We start from the raw sequence: 16,566 nt of genomic DNA, 5'->3' as shown, positions 1-16,566 counted from the left end.
AGACTGTAAAAGAGGAAGCCTAACAAACATTTACTGGATTGATTGGTCTGGTGTCTCATTTCGTGTCAATTTAATTGGCTGGACTTGAGCCCTTTTCAGCTTTGGGCTGATTTTATGAGTCTTGTTCTCAACATGTAAAAATGTCATGCAAATGTTGCCAACAAACAGAACCAAAGAGCTTTTTTATTTCGCCATTAAACCTGTGGAAAATGTGACTTGGGATAAAACTCATATGCCAGCATGGATTTGTTTTTCAAATGAAATATGAATGCTTCTGAATTATGGCTGGTCCGCCTGGCAGTTATGCCTACTGCCGTTTTTCCTCTGTCATTTTGTCCGGGGAATTGTATTGAGTTTTATAGCTGCGTAATATACACCATAGCCAATAGATTGTTTCCATTGGATTATTGCAGGGTTCCATTTAATTTATTAGCTTTCCTCATTTTCCACCAGGATGTGACTAGAGCAGATATATATATATAAAAGCGTTCCTATTGGCTAGCTTGTGAAGGAAGGTACAGTACCAGTACATATTATGGTGGTGTGATTCTCCTCATGTCCAGAGAGGAGCAGCAGTGTGCCACCATTCATCCCAAATCCTGCTCTGGTCCTGTTTACTCTTGAGGATAGGGGGTGGCTAAAACCTCCAGCATAACGTCACATGGAAGATTTGTTTTGAAATGGAGAACCACCTCTGTCTGTACAATATGTTAACATCACAATATGTTATGTTCTTATAGAGCTGCTGTCAGACCCACTGTAGCAGATTACAGCTGAGGGCTTATTTGCTGTCACAACAACTCCCTTGTACTGTCTCTTTGGGTTACAGATCTCAGTGCAGGGACCTCTTGATATTGGGGAAAAGGGTAATTGACTTGGCCTGTAATCTTCTCAATGGACAGGAAGGAAGTGTAAATAAACATTGAGAAAGCGCAGTCTATAGACATGGCCAACTGTCCTTGGGTTGTACTTTGACGTGGATCCATTAGAAACCCTATCTCTCTCTGCGTTTCTGGTTTTTCCCCATCGCTCGATATTCCACATTGCGGCCAGGGCAAGCAATACGATACAATCTGCTGTGCCAGGAATGGGCAAAAGATAGTATTTTTAGATCTTACTCTGAAAGGTAGTAACCTTCTCTTGAAGTCCCATCCCCTGCACCCTTCCCCTCTATTCAATGCATTGGCTTCCAGCTTCAATTTATATTTGGTATGCTGTTTATGTAGCCTATATACCACCTACTTAATCATCACTTTGACCACAGGAGGTTGGTGACACCTTAATTGGGGAGAGCGGGCTCATAGTAATGGCTGGAGCAGAATTGGTGGAATGGTATTAAATACATCAAACACATGGTTTCCAGGTGTTTGGTGACAATCCATTCGCTCCCTTCGAGCCATTCTCCCCTCTGCAGCCTCCTGGGAATTTGACATCAATAAAATCTATGGAAATGTTACCAGAGCGCAGGAGAAATTCATAGTTCACCTCAAGTACATGCCAGAGTAATGCAAAATAAGATGGCTGATAGCTTCTCATGCTGCCCTGCCTATTTAAAGGAGACACAGGTGTGGTATAGGTTATTGGTAACACACAAGGAATAATAATACCTTAGGGAACAGACCTTGGAGTTACTTGTTGACCTACATTGGATGGCATGGTGTGACCTCAACACATTGATCTGTGACACTGTTTAACCCTTTGGTGACCTTTGACCCTTTTGGCCACATAGCCCTGTTCAGTTGTTTCCAACAGTGTCGTAGATGGTTTGTTTTTAGAACGAGAAGGCCCGCACACTCTTAAAGCTCCCAATTCACCGCTTTATTGACAACGCTTCGACACGGATCTTCGTCAGGTCAAACACACTGAGTGTTCACGTCCCAAAATATACACATTTCACCTCACGTGACGCATGGTTGGTGCAAAAAACATTTGTAAACCTCCAAAAATGAGATCAGGAAGTGACCGTTTTTTGTTTCATCTGTCCTTGTGATTGTCCCCACCTCCTCCAGGTGTCGCTTATTTTACCCAGTGTATTTATCCCTGTGTTTCCTGTCTCTCTGTGCCAGTTCATCTTGTATGTTTAGTCAAGTCAACCAGTGGTTTTTCCGTTCTCCTGCTTTTTGCATTCTCCTTTTTTTAAGTCCTCCTGGTTTTGTCCCTTGCCTGTTTCTGGACTCTGTACCCACCTGCCTGACCATTCTGCCTGCCTGACCACGAACCTGTCTGCCTCTCTGTACCTCCTGGACTCTGACCTGGTTTTGCCTGTACACGACCATTCTCTTGCCAACCCCTTTTGATTAATTAACATTGTAAGACTCCAACCATTTGCCTCCTGTGTCTGCATGTGGGTCTCGCCTTTTGCCTTGATATAACAATGAGATGGGTGCATGTAATGGTTTCAGAAAATAATATATCTTTACAAAATGACCAAGTGGGTAACCTGGAAGGCAAGACAAATCAAAGTAAATTAACATTCAGGTAAGAAATGGTCTGATATCAAACTCTTGATTCAGACCTCTAGGAGACATGGTACACAAACAGTCAATCCAATACAATTCTCTTCTCAATAATAGATGATCAGTATCTCCGCCTCTCCTATGAGTCTTAACGTGTTCGATGCCAATGTTGTGACGAGCCTCCATGACATGCGCAGGCACAGGGTTTCTCTGGTCAAAGGGTCCTGATATTACTCCTGTGTTCTGCAATCCTTGTTTTCATAGCAATTTTTGTTTTTCCTACATGGCATAGACCACAAATAGAAATATATCAAATTTTCTGTTGAACATGAAATGGTGCGCTTAATCGGTATGGCCTTGCCCGTAATAAACGTGAAGTTACACTGGGTGCATCCGCCACATCTATAGTCACCGTAGATAGTTTGTTTCCCAGGTATTTTCCAATATCCCCCCCCCCCTGATTGCCTTTCCTTACCCTCCAACCACCCTGGAATGACTTCAGAATGTGAAGAGGGATTCTTTCCGTACACAAAGTCAAATCCTTCATGATTAGACATTCCTCTACTCTCTAAGATGGATCATCTATGATCTCCCTCTCTGCCCCTCAGGCTGTGGCACACTGGCAGAGTGTGGAACTCTGGATCTCTGGAGCGTTTTACACTAAGACAGCCTTAGGTAGTCTGCATGCTACAGTCAATTCTCGACTCCTCAATAGCACGGGATTCCTTGAAAACAGGATTTGCTTTCTCAACATTATCAGACCAACTGATATGGATGAACATGGCTATGCATGTGACCATTCTGTACTGGTGGAAAACACTTGTGAGATGTGGACAGAAGAAACCGAGCAAAGCGTTGGTTAGCTTCTGCCCGTCTCCATCCTCTAGGCTACCTTCCAGTTGTGTTAGCCTAGGTAGCTAAAGCACTGCTGAGGCCTATTCTTCTTTACCGGAAGAGGAGGAATATTATCTGCTCCTGGCCACCCCTGTCAGAGCCTGCCTCACTGCCTGCTTAATGCAATTTGCAATCACTGATTCCCAGAACATGTATCGGACACGACAGACGAGTGCAACTGTTTGTGCACGTCAACTCACAAGTGTGAAGAACACATAAGCTGAACAGATCAATGTTCAGTCAACAGGACATTTTCAGAATATTCTACATGCTGGGACTAAAGACAGGAAAAACATCATTACCTGCACATACTCAGTTTTACAACTGACAAGCAGTTGGAAGTAGCACCATGGACAGATTCTCTTTCTTGCCACTGTTGGCTAGTCAAATGCAACAGGGCACCACTTGAACTGAAGAAACACACTGACCCTGAGCAGTCATTGTGTACGTGACTACAGTACCCTTTGTTTTCTGAAACGGACACGGGCTGCTGCTTCATATGCAAGTGAGAGTGCTGCTCTCGTAACATCTATTCTCTGGACTTCCAGAGGAGGCACCCCCCTCCCCTCTGACTTCCAGTATTCAGAGCTGGTTTGATCCTCCTGAACATTGGTGATATTCTGAGGAGGAGTTCCGATTGTGTTTGACTCGGCTGTGAGAGAATAGGCCAGATGTGTCCTTGTTGCCAGAACTCTGTCATCCTCCTTTGGGGCTGAAACTGGCCTGGGGCTGTTATTCTATCTGCTGAGGGAAGGGCTGTTAAAATACTAGAATGATTTAACAGTAACACAATACTTTTCTGTGGTAATTTATGTGAAGTGAGAGTTCCCATGGCTTCACACACAGCAACGCTGTAGACAGTGGAGTCACATGGGCACACTATCTAAACCTCTCCAAGCCAGGCGCCATGGAGGAGAGTGTGTCCTTCCATCGCTGCCTGAAGGGGCTGTCTGGGAGGCATTGCTAACCCTTCTGAATCACACTGGAGAGATAAGCAGGACGATCAGTTTCACCAGTGGCTACCCCTCTCACTGGGGCTGATAACCCCACATAGGCTCTTATTCCAAACCCTCCTCCTCCTCTTTGTGTGTCTGTGACACAGCCGAGCTCTCTCTCTCTGTGAGGGTGTGTGGTTTAGAGGACCAAGGAGAGGAAGTAATGTCACCCCACCCCCGTCAGTGTAACTCCATTATCAATGCTGTCCGCTTCCTTTTTCTGTGCTCTCACACAGACAGTAGTGTGTTGTGCAGTGAGTATGTGAAATACAGCTGACCCCGGGCAGATCGAGACGTTACGGTGTGTGTCGAGCCGTGCCTTCCTCTACAGGGCGGGGCAGTTTAGCGTTTCCGTATTTGGAGAGGGAGGGCTGGTCACATTGGGCACCCGGTATCCAAGCGATAGGGGTAAAAACGGAGAACTTCGAACCAACGGCAGAGCACGAGCCCAGAGGGACAGAGAGGGAGATACCTAGAATAAAAACAAAGCAAACAACTGAACAGAGGAGGCGAGAAGCAGAACCAACAAGGAGAGAGAGATAAGAGAGGGACAGGCAAAACGCTGAGAGGCACATGGTGTGAAAATGCCTACAAACTTCACAGTGGTTCCTGTGAAGGATGGCAGGAAGTCCCGGGAGGACGATGATGTAGATGACAACAATGTTTTCAGAGAGGAAGACGAGGATGCCCCCTTCCCAGGTGAGAGAAGGATTTTGGGGGCTTTTGCTCTCCACACAACTCACTCCCTCCACCCTGCAAGGGAGATGAGCACGTTACTTCAATGGGCTAGAGTATCTGTTGCTAAGTTGCGGCTGAGCATGACTCTGTAGTTGTGTTTTGTATATTGTATATTGTATATTAGATGAACATGGTTGTGTTATCAGATACAGGTATTGGATCACGTATATTGGGAGGTGATGGTTGATAAGGGAAAGGTTGAAGCACGTCACTTTCTTGACCCAAATAAAGAAGTGGCCAGCTCATTTTAGGGATAGAATTGCTTTGGCTGTACATTTGGGCTGAACTGGGTTTTTGTTTAGTGTCATTAAGGCTGTGTTTCTGAGGGTTTTGGGAATGAAGTAGATGGAGTCACACCCTTCTGGACCTCTCAACACACTCAAGTGAAAGAAGTGCTTCCGATGCCTGTCTTTCTTTTTGCCACGACTCCCACTTATCCTCCTTTCTCTCTCGTTCTCGTTGTCTTTCTCTCTCTGATCCACTTCAACAGTGCTACGCTGCCACACTTCTTCATCTCATTGTCCCCTTCCCTCAGTCTCTCCACAGTCACATTTGACAGAAATAATTAGCTGTAGCATCCAGAGGCATAATAAGACACAAGTGTCTTTTTGTTCCATGAACGTACTGCTACAAATTACTATGTGTTGCTACTACACAGCTTACCCCAGGGATGCCATGTGCTCTTCTGTAGCTCAGTGGGTAGAGCATGTAAAATGTATGCATGCGTGACTAAGTCACTTTGGATAAAAGCGTCTGCTAAATTGTATTATTATTATATAGTATGCTGTTCCACTGCATCATCTTTCCCATGTTCAACACCAGAAGCAACTCTTAATTACAAGCCCTAACGAGGGAAGGTCATTAAGTTTAACTTCCCACAAGTCTGTGCTAACGAACTGCACAGAGCCCCCATTGTTGTGCCAAACAGTTGTTACTGTTTTTTAGTTTTCCTACTGTTTCACAAGGCGAGGGCCAATCAGGGTCCTCCTCCCTAATTTCCATCGCGATGCACAATTACGGCCGCCCACTGTGTGAGATTCTACAGACTGGGAAGAAGAGTGGTGTCCATTATGGTAGGTTATATAAGCTGTCTGGCAGGGGTCTGTCTGTTGGGAAGGGGTTTGAAACCCCATGCGTTGATGTTGTTGACTCTCAGACTGCGAGAAAGCAAGAGTCAGATAGCAGCCAGTGTTATTGATTGGTCTAGTTGTTGGCTAATGGGTCTGGTTTCTGCTTTATAGTACATAACACTCACTCCCCTTTAATAACAATACTAGACTTTGGTTAGATCAACATGAAAAACATGGGGAAATTTGACACAATCATGACCTCTTCTTCAGGTGTTTGTTAGTATTGTCTTACCCCCAATATTTTGTGCTTACATCCCCACCAGATATTTTGGGAAGGCAAGCAACACCTCTGTCTGTCTCTTTCTGCCTCTCCCTCATTCTTTAGGAGTATTTAAACTGGAACTGAACACAAAGCTGACATCTGTGTCAAATTATTCCTGAGCTCAACAAAAAAAGAAGGGGGAAAAAAACCATTTGAATAACAGGGTACAAGTAAACCATTTCAGATGTAGCATGCACTTATGCATTGCACTCAAAGGTCTACGAAGCTAAAGTCATCGTGCTTTTAGCATATTGCACTAGCCAGCCAAACTAAACAACTGGGCTAGTTCCATTGGCCTTGGCTTGGAAAAGACAGCCCTTTCTATAAACAGGTATCTTTTGTGGTTTGGATAAAACAGAATTTTGAGCTGAGCTAAATGTAGTTCTCCCCAAATGAGAAGCAGTGCCTTTTCATGTTTGTCCAATTAGGATTTACATTGACCAAAATAACCTGTGCTGATGGCATGTTTGCTCAGTGGACATGAAAAACAATGCAGTTGGATGATTTTTAACATGAGGTTGCCGCTAGCTGATTTACCATGCTTGTGTATGGCCTTCCTTGACATGGATTGGCTATAACCTACCAGTATGGACACAGTCACTGTACAGAGCAGGTGAAACATTCTGTAATGCAAAAAAACAGTAGGCACAGTGTTCAATCTGTTGTGTATCTCTGCAGGCATGTGCTTCCTGTTTTTCCCAGGTCTGGTATAGTTTAAATCCAGACTACCTCGCCAGACTCTCTGTTGCAGTGGTGGTGTTGTTATCTCTAGCAGTACTCCTGCTATGTACTGTAGATGTGCAGTAACCGTTACCAATTGATAAGCATGCAGCCAGAGTCACACTGTCTGTCTAAAGTCCTGTGTAGTACAGTATCCCCGATGTGTATTTTCACCCTGAAACTACTGTAAGATTTATCTTATGTACAGGTAACTGCCAAAATATCGGACACACCAACATACTGTGTCTTAATAGGGAGTTGGGCCTTGACATACAGTGGGGCAAAAAAAGAATTTAGTCAGCCACCAATTGTGCAAGTTCTCCCATGAGAGAGATGAGAGAGGATGAGAGAGGCCTGTAATTTTCATCATAGGTACACTTCAACTATGACAGACAAAATGAGGGAAAAGGAGGGAAAATCACATTGTAGGATTTTTAATGAATTTATTACTGCTCCTCTAGAGCAGTGATGTTTTGGGGCTGTTGCTGGGCAAGTGCAAATCAACTCCCTCCCAAAAAATTCTATGGGGTTGAGATCTGGAGACTGGATAGGCCACTCCAGGACCTTGAAATGCTTCTTACGAAGCCACTCCTTCGTTGCCTGGGCGGTGTGTTTGGGATCATTGTCATGCTGAAAGACCCAGCCACGTTTCATCTTCAATGCCCTTGCTGATGAAATGAGGTTTTCACTCAATCTCATGATACATGGACCCATTCATTCTTTCCTTTACACGGATCAGTCGTCCTGGTCCCTTTGCAGAAAAACAGCCCCAAAGCGTGATGTTTCCACCCCCATTCTTCACAGTAGGTATGGTGTTCTTTGGATGCAACTCAGCATTCTATTTTGGTTACATCTGACCATATGACATTCTCCCAATCTTCTTCTGGATCATCCAAATGCTCTCTAGCAAACTTCAGATGGGCCTGGACATGTACTGGCTTAAGCAGGGGGACACGTCTGGCACTGCAGGATTTGAGTCCCTGGCGGCGTAGTGTGTTACTGATGGTAGGCTTTGTTACTTTGGTCCCAGCTCTCTGCAGGTCATTCACTAGGTCCCCCCGTGTGGTTCTGGGATTTTTGCTCACCGTTCTTGTGATCATTTTGACCCCACGGGGTGAGATCTTGCGTGGAGCCCCAGATCGAGGGAGATTATCAGTGGTCTTGTATGTCTTCCATTTCCTAATAATTGCTCCCACAGCCAAAATAATGGCCTGCCCGGTATTTTTCTACATTACCGTAAGCATAATGGGATGTTAATTGATTAATTAACTCAGGAACCATACCTCTGTGTGAAAGCACCTTCCTTCAATTTAGTTTGTATCCTATAATGACCTAATGCGTCGAAATGTGGATGATCATTACAGCCAAAATTCCGTTCTTTTCATCCCCGCTATGTTAAAAAAAAGCTGATTTCCGTGATAATTTAGCTGTTTAGGTAATGATGATAACATTACTTCAAACCACTTTTGGTGCCTTGTTAACATTTCAACAACATGAAATCAATGTCTTAAACATTGGAGGGAGAGGAGAGAGAGAGAGAGAGAGAGAGAGAGAGAGAGAGAGAGAGAAAGAAAGAAGAGGCAGAATCAAGAGACTGGTGTGGCGGCGAGTTCTTCCTGTCACTTGTCCTTGACAGGTAGCCAGTCTCAGTCAGGGGGGGTGGGATGGAGAAGAAAACAAAGAGGATACTTAATGTTCAATAACATGGGCCTGGTTTAGTTGGAAGCCCTCTCACCACGTCAAGTCCTTGACAGGCAGCCAGTCTCAGTCAGGGGGGTGGGATGGAGAAGAAAACAAAGAGGATACTTAATGTTCAATAACATGGGCCTGGTTTAGTTGGAAGCCCTCTCACCACGTCAAGGTACAGGCCGACAATGTTTATTTTTTTTTAAATTACGGCCTTTAATCTTTAGTGTTTGACCTGATGGGGCATGGATAGGTGTAGTGATATGGTGATGACTCAACCCTGCTGTGTAATGGGCTCTGGGCCATATTACATACACAAATCTAGAACCTCCAGATATGCAAACGTTAACTAGAAACCAATGTCCAATTCCATACCAACCCTGGCCTGAAGTTTGATTTGGAATTGGGCACAAAAGATGAATGGCTAAGGAGAAGGGGTTAAGGACCAGTAAGGAACTAGGCAGCTGAACAGTCAATTTCAGTCAATTGAAAATGTAACTTCCAATGAATACATTTAGTATGCAAATGTATACATTTACAGCCAATTCGAGCAAGTTTCAACATTTTACCAGCAAACTATTGGAAAAATATACAAATATTTACATGCTTGTAAACATTACTTGCAATACAATACCGATACATCTGCTATATACAGTGAAGTCGGAAGTTCACATACACTTAGGTTGGAATCATTAAAACTAGTTTTTCAACCACTCCATAAATTTCTTGTTAACAAATTATATTTTTGGCAAGTCGGTTAGGACATCTACTTTGTGCATGACACAAGTAATTTTTCCAACAATTGTTTACAGACAGATTATTTCACTTAATTCACTAAATTGACTGTCTTTAAACAGCTTGGAAAATTACAGAAAATGACCATGCAGCCGTCATACCGCTCAGGAAGGAGACGTGTTCTGTCTCCTAGAGATGAACGTACTTTGGTGCAAAAAGTGCAAATCAATCCCAGAACAACAGCAAAGGACCTTGTGAAGATGCTGGAGGAAACGGGTACAAAAATATCTATATCCACAGTAAACGAGTCCTATAGCGACATAAGCTGAAAGGCTGCTCAGCAAGGAAGAAGCCACTGCTCTAAAACCGCCATAAAGCCAGACTACGGTTTGTAACTGCACATGGGGGCAAGGATCATACTATTTGGAGAAATGTCCTCTGGTCTGACCAAACAAAAATAGAACTGTTTGGCCATAATGACCATCGTAATGTTAGGAGGAAAAAGGGGGAGGCTTGCAAGCCGAAGAACACCATCACAACCGTGATGCACTTGGGTGGCAGCATCATGTTTTGTGGGTGCTTTGCTGCAGGAGGGACTGATGCACTTCACAAAATAGATGGCATCATGAGGCTGGAAAATTGTGTGGCTATATTGAAGCAACATCTCAAGACATCAGTCAGGAAGTTAAAGCTTGGTCGCAAATGGGTCTTCCAAATGGACAATGACCCCAAGCATACTTCCAAAGTTGTGGCAAAATGGCCATCACAAAGCCCTGACCTCAATCCCATAAAGAATTTGTGGCCAGAACTGAAAAAGCGTGTATGAGCAAGGAGGCCTACAAACCTGACTCAGTTATACCAGCTGTCAGGAGGAATGGGGCAAAATCCACCTAACTTATTGTGGAAAGCTTGTGGAAAGCTACCCGAGTTTGACCCAAGTTAAATAATTTAAAGGCAATGCTACTAAATACTAATTGAATGTGTGTAAACTTCTGACCCATTGGGAATATGATGAAAAATAAAAGCTGAAATCACTCTCTACTATTATTCTAACATTTTCACATTCTTAAAATAATGTGGTGATCCTAAGATGGGGAATTTTTACTAGGGTTAAATGTCAGGAATTGTGAAAAACTGAGTTTAAATGTATTTGACTAAGGAGTATGTAAACTTCTGACTTCAACTGTACTTACCAACCAACTTCTGCTGCCCGACTGCTGGCCACTCCAGTCACAGAGGTCCCTGGAAAAGATAAGAGAGCGGTGAGTTGTGAGAGAAACTCTGGGGTGGTGTCGTGACCACTGGAGTCATACACCTTAACAGTACCTACCTGGCAGCGGAGGTAACTTACCGTGACCCAGTGGTTAGCCTTGAGATGGACTATCTGGGCAAACCCCTGGGCCAGTGTTGGTACTGCTGACAGCATGGCGATGCCTCCCACTGCGAGGAAGCCTACTTCTGGATGCTGCTCCTGCAAAAGAGTTTGAGCATGATCAATTGTAAAATTGTCTAACCAGGAGTGTGATGGAGGAACGACCTCCCGAAGGTCCTCCATCCGGCCACAGAGAGCAGCTGGCCTTACCTGCCCCTGTTGGACACTAGTGATGAGAACCTCACTAGTGTCTTCTAGTCCAGTGACTGGACTTACCTGCCCCTGTTCCTCCAGTCCGACATAAGCCACCTGTGAGAACATTTGATGGATTAGTGAAGTGTTATGAAGGGGAGATATGTACTTTTCAACCGTTTTTGAAAGTATATCCTACCTTAAGCTTGTCCCCTTCTGACACAGAGTATCAGACTGATCCGAACTGGATCTGGTGGATGGGATACCTCCTGGGTGTCTCGGACAGTCGATGGTAGAGTTGTTGAAATACTCAAGTTTAAGTAAATTTGCACTGCTGTCTTTCTATTTCTCTCTCTCCAAATATTGCTGTCTTTCACTCTCTTCCCACCTCTCTCTCTCCCTGTCACTTTCTTTCTCACTTTCTTCCTCTCTCTCTCTGTCTAGCGAAAACTGCCCTTAACGAGTTGTCTAAGTTACCATAATTGCTTACACCTATCCATTTGATTGATCAGGGTTAACTTATAGCTAGATGAAAAATGTTTGTTAAATGGTTGTATTTAACTCCTTCCAGGTATCTAATAGAAATTAACTGCTTAACCTTACCCTGAATTGTGAATTTCCCTGCCCACTTAAGAATGTTGCGCCTCTTGTCGAGATCAGTGATGCCTTCGTAATACTTCGCCTGGTTGGAAAGATACAAATAAAATCTCCTCGAGGGATACCATTAAAGTGCAAGCTACATACAAACAGAAATCTACTATAACACTTAGCAAGCTATATAACGTTAGCTAAATCAAACTGTCTGTCTGGATAGCTAGCTAGCTGACTAGGCAGGCTGAGGTAAGTAGCTTGCAATGTCAACATAAAATCTATCTAAAAACAGCTTAAATCATTTCTTCCTATTTAACAATATTTTTCTGAAGCAGCAGGTAGTCAGCAGGTTGTCACCGTCAAAAACACTGTCATTGGAGAGCAATTCTGAGGTAATAATTTTGTGTGGACTGAGCGAGCATTTCTGTGGTGAAATGGAACTAGTACTGCCCGCGTCCTCCTTCCTTCGCTACATCTACGAGGTCAAATAGAGCCAAGCAACCAGCATAGCAACGGACGCTTTGATTCATTACGCAATCCGGTCCAAATTTTGCCAGTTTTATCAACAGCCCTAGCAACAGAAGCTAGAACACATCGAGCACTTTTTGTCAGGGGGACTTTATTTGACATGACAGACCCAGTGGTGTTAGAGCAAGTGATCGGTGTGTTTTCTATGAACAAACACACCGATTCAAGGTGTTTCTGTGAGTGCCTTCCCTCGACTGAGGATTGCATAATCTAATGTGTTCATTGGGATTGTTTGCAGTTGGAGAAAGGGAGGGAGTCACATGTCCCAAAAAGAGCATGGCCTCTTACACTTGTTTGCTGTAGGGGAAGTGTGTGTACTGCACAGGAAGCTGGTTGTGTATGCGGTTATGAATGAAGAGTCTCTCTTTGGTATCTCTGTTCTCTGAATAATGGGCACCCACCCTCAAGCCTTTCCCCCTCTCTCCCCCCTCACCCGGGCCTTGATCTGTAGGCCCCACCACATCCCTTCATGTCATCAACACTGAGGGTTTTCCCAGACACACACATAAGCAGACCCGCATGCCCACAAACAAACACACAGCGACAGGTTACACAACCCCATCCAGATTCACAGAGTAACGTTGGTACAACATGGCTGCGAATGCTTTCGCACTCATTTGATTGACAGGCTCTGTATCACTGTGGTTTGTTGGTAAAAAACGGTTGAACGGATTTGTTGAGAGTCTGGGACGAGAGAGCTACGGTGGCCTCCTCCAATCACACATTCTGTTTTTTAAGCCCTATGAACCCGCCCCACAAAGCCCCCCTCCTGGGTGCTTGACCCTCAATGTGGCACAACTGATAAGCCTCCTGCATGTTTCTCCCCCTCACATTGGCAGACTATTACTTAACACAAGTTGGTTTCCATGCTATATCCTCAGGAAATGGCTCAACACCAACCTGCTCTGAGTAGAACATATTCAACAATAGCCTACATTTGATTGAATGACCATATCTCTACATACTTGAACCCTTTGTCATAAGGGCTTACATAGTCTCGCAGATGTCATAAACAGCTAATGACGGCATACGTCAGCTCATAGCAACCGTATGTAATGTCATTATTATGATGACAGAATTATAGGCCTTATAAAAGAGCGTTAAATTACAAAACGGCCATGTAACCTACTTCAAAAACAATCAAATGCACTTCATCCTCCACTGGTGAAAGTGAAAATCACTCAGTCTGGACTCTGTCTCTCTCACTCCACCAGTTTCAGACTGGCCCGAGGGTTAGGAGAGAAATGAGATATGTGTTCTGTACTGTACTAGGCCAGTCTGAAACTAAAAACACTGGGCAGTGTTTTTAGAGTCTTACCTGGGACTGAAGGTGGGAAAGGGAGAGAGAGAGCCATGTCTGCCAGTTGGTGCATAGCTCTTCATCATCTCATTATCTCTCTGGCTTTGTCTGTCTTTTTTTCTTTCTCCCTTCCCTATTTCTCTTTATCCCTCCCCTATTTCTCTTTATCCCTCCCGTATTTCTCTTTATCCCTCCCGTATTTCTCTTTATCCCTCCCGTATTTCTCTTTATCCCTCCCGTATTTCTCTTTATCCCTCCCGTATTTCTCTTTATCCCTCCCCCTTTTCTCTTTATCCCTCCCTCTTTATTTCTCTCCCTTATTTCCCTCCCCTATTTCTCTTTATCCCTCCCGTATTTCTCTTTCGCCCTCCCGTATTTCTCTTTATCCCCCGTATCCTCTTTCGCCCTCCCGTATTTCTCTTTATCCCTCCCCTCCCTATTTCTCTTTCGCCCTCCCCTATTTCTCTTTCGCCCTCCCCTATTTCTCTTTCGCCCTATTTCTCTTTCGCCCTCCCGCCCTCCCTATTTCTCTTTCGCCCTCCCCTATTTCTTTCGCCCTCCCCTATTTCTCTTTCGCCCCTCCCTCTTTCGCCCTCCCCTATTTCTCTTTCGCCCTCTCCCCCTATTTCTCTTTTCGCCCTCCCCTATTTCTCTTTCTATTTCTCTTTCTTTCGCCCTCTCCCCCTCTATTTCTCTTTCGCCCTCCCTCCCGTATCTCCCCCCTATTTCTCTTTCGCCCTCCCCTATTTCTCTTTCGCCCTCTCCCCTATTTCTCTTTCGCCCTATCCCCTATTTCTCCTATTTCTCTTTCGCCCTCACTCAGTCTCCCTCCTCTCTTTTGCTCCTTCTCTCTGGAGGCCAGCCCAGCAGCAGGGCGCACGTCAGAATCACGTGCTTCTTCATCAGCTTCCCGACTTGACACACACACCACCACTCTTCTGCTTTCTCTGTCCTCCCTCTGTGCTCTTCTGTTTAGATTCCTGGGTGTGGCTACAGTGCTGGCTATACTACTGGTGCTGGTTTATTTCTCCTCTGACTCCACTCAGGGCCTGTGGATGGCTTTAACTGCATTTTAATGTGGACAGTACAGACCCCACACACTGCCATTCTTACTCTCCCACCACTAAGTGGTCTTCGATCGACACTGTTGACATTCTGCTGTTGTTCATTCTCACTAGATAGTTTTGATTTGGGAAAACAAGAGAACCGGAAGGGTTATGGGGCATTAGGTAGTAGGTTTTACATCCATTACGCCCACTAATGAGATCCACTGACTGTGGATAATGCAACCAAATGAAGTGGGAACTGTAGTTCTGTTGTTTGTTGCCTTAGTTTAACAAGTTCAAATCTATTAGAGAGGAACATCCACTAGTTCTCCTGAGTCCTGGTAAATTAGCTGATTCACTCCGTCCATTGCGTCAAGTTATTAAAGTGGTCAGCCCGCAGCTTGTTTCCTACGTTTATGGTTTGGCTGCTGTGACAACCATGGGTTCTGGAATTTAGAAGGGGAAACTGGAAAACACCTGGTTCCTACTTGAGCCGATCAAATCCCTGTTCGTTGCTTTGCCAAATACCGTTAGGAAGTGTACATTGCATTGATGCTTATTGAGAGGGCAATCTTGGACAAAAAGTAGCCTTTGTTTTGGTGCAATCGTGCTTTTCATCACGATCACACAAAGGACGATCTCTTGTTAAGAAGTGTGTATGTGTGCTTGCATGCACCAGGACCACGTTCAGTTGAAAAACACTCTCGAACATTGCAGATAGAAATGTCATGAATAGAGCCGACCTTATTCCTTATTCAACAGTCCATTTCTATCTGAATGTTCCAAAATGTTGCGTCCTGCAGAACGCGCCCCAGTACCTGAAGGATCTCCGACCTAACAGTGACACCCTCTGGAGAAGCCTGGACTTTTCTCCATCCCGTTCATCTCTGTTTTAGAATCTATTGAGAATAAGTGGCATACTGTGACTTTTGTGTAAACTTCTTCCTTACCACTCTCAGGAGTTAATGACAAGATGTTCTGAAAATCTTTAAATAAAGTATTGGGGAGAAAGAAAAAAAAAGGATTTAAAAAAAATATGATTTTTATCATGTGATGTGTGACTTCACCAGTTTAAGGAACTACACTTTTTCCCACAAATGCAATGGCAAATTTCACAACCATTTTATTTCAGCATCTCAAACATCAGTTGAGGTTACAAGCTTTCATTGCTGGCTTATTTTTCCAAACACAGTTCTGACTTTATTTAGGCCTATTGTTTGTTGAAGAATTGATCTTTTAACAGTTTTTATTGATGGAATATATTATTCCTGTGAATGTGTGTGAATGAAAGAACGTCTCTTGTGGTATTAATAAAACAATGACTTTTTCACTGAACAAATTAATGTTTAAATGTATCCAATTTCATGCAATTTATATTAGTAAATTAGATCATAGCTATCATGGTAGAATTGTATTTCATAAGAGGACACAGAGTTAATCAAGCCAGTATGTGAACACTTCTCTTAGAGGAAACCATAGAAACATTGTGTTCCATCCGTGAGTTGAACAAAAGCATCACAGACGTTTTAATTTAGCCTGAACACTTTCAACAGACCCTACATCCTCTTCGGATCAACCCTCACCTGGGCAAAGGGGAGAGTGGTTATTGGTTTGTTTCGCCTTAGTAATGGTCTGCTCATCTCTGCTCACATAACGCTGGCCGGACACATCTCTCTCTCTGACAGACTAACTAAACGGCCCTGAGACAACCTACTGCCCTGAAATACTTGTAGCAATTGCCTAGGATCCATTCAGTTGCATCTCTATGTAACGTTACAAGGAGGAGCACCATGTAACGTTACAAGGAGGAGCACCATGTAGCGTTACAGGGAGGAGCACCATGTAACGTTACAGGGAGGAGCACCATGTAACGTTACAGGGAGGAGCACCATGTAGCGTTACAGGGAGGAGCACCATGTAG

The 16,566-nt window shown here is 44.1% G+C and overlaps 1 protein-coding gene across 5 annotated transcripts in view; it reads left to right on the top strand.

The window, feature by feature from the left end:
- Positions 1-16,566, top strand: part of slc12a7b (solute carrier family 12 member 7b) — a 72,871-nt gene that overhangs the window by 6,393 nt on the left and 49,912 nt on the right. Inside the window, exon 1 of one of the 5 annotated variants that reach the window (XM_024392766.2) lies at positions 4,584-5,044. The exons of the other annotated variants lie outside the window; for them this stretch is intronic. Within the exon in view, the coding sequence (XP_024248534.1) occupies positions 4,930-5,044 (115 nt within the window). The 5' untranslated portion in view covers positions 4,584-4,929. Of the gene's footprint in view, positions 1-4,583; positions 5,045-16,566 lie in introns of those variants that run through there. 5 annotated transcript variants of the gene reach the window in all.

Source organism: Oncorhynchus tshawytscha, linkage group LG29, assembly GCF_018296145.1.
Source record: "Oncorhynchus tshawytscha isolate Ot180627B linkage group LG29, Otsh_v2.0, whole genome shotgun sequence".
Lineage (NCBI taxonomy): Eukaryota > Metazoa > Chordata > Actinopteri > Salmoniformes > Salmonidae > Oncorhynchus > Oncorhynchus tshawytscha.
This window is presented reverse-complemented; position numbering and strand designations above follow the sequence as displayed.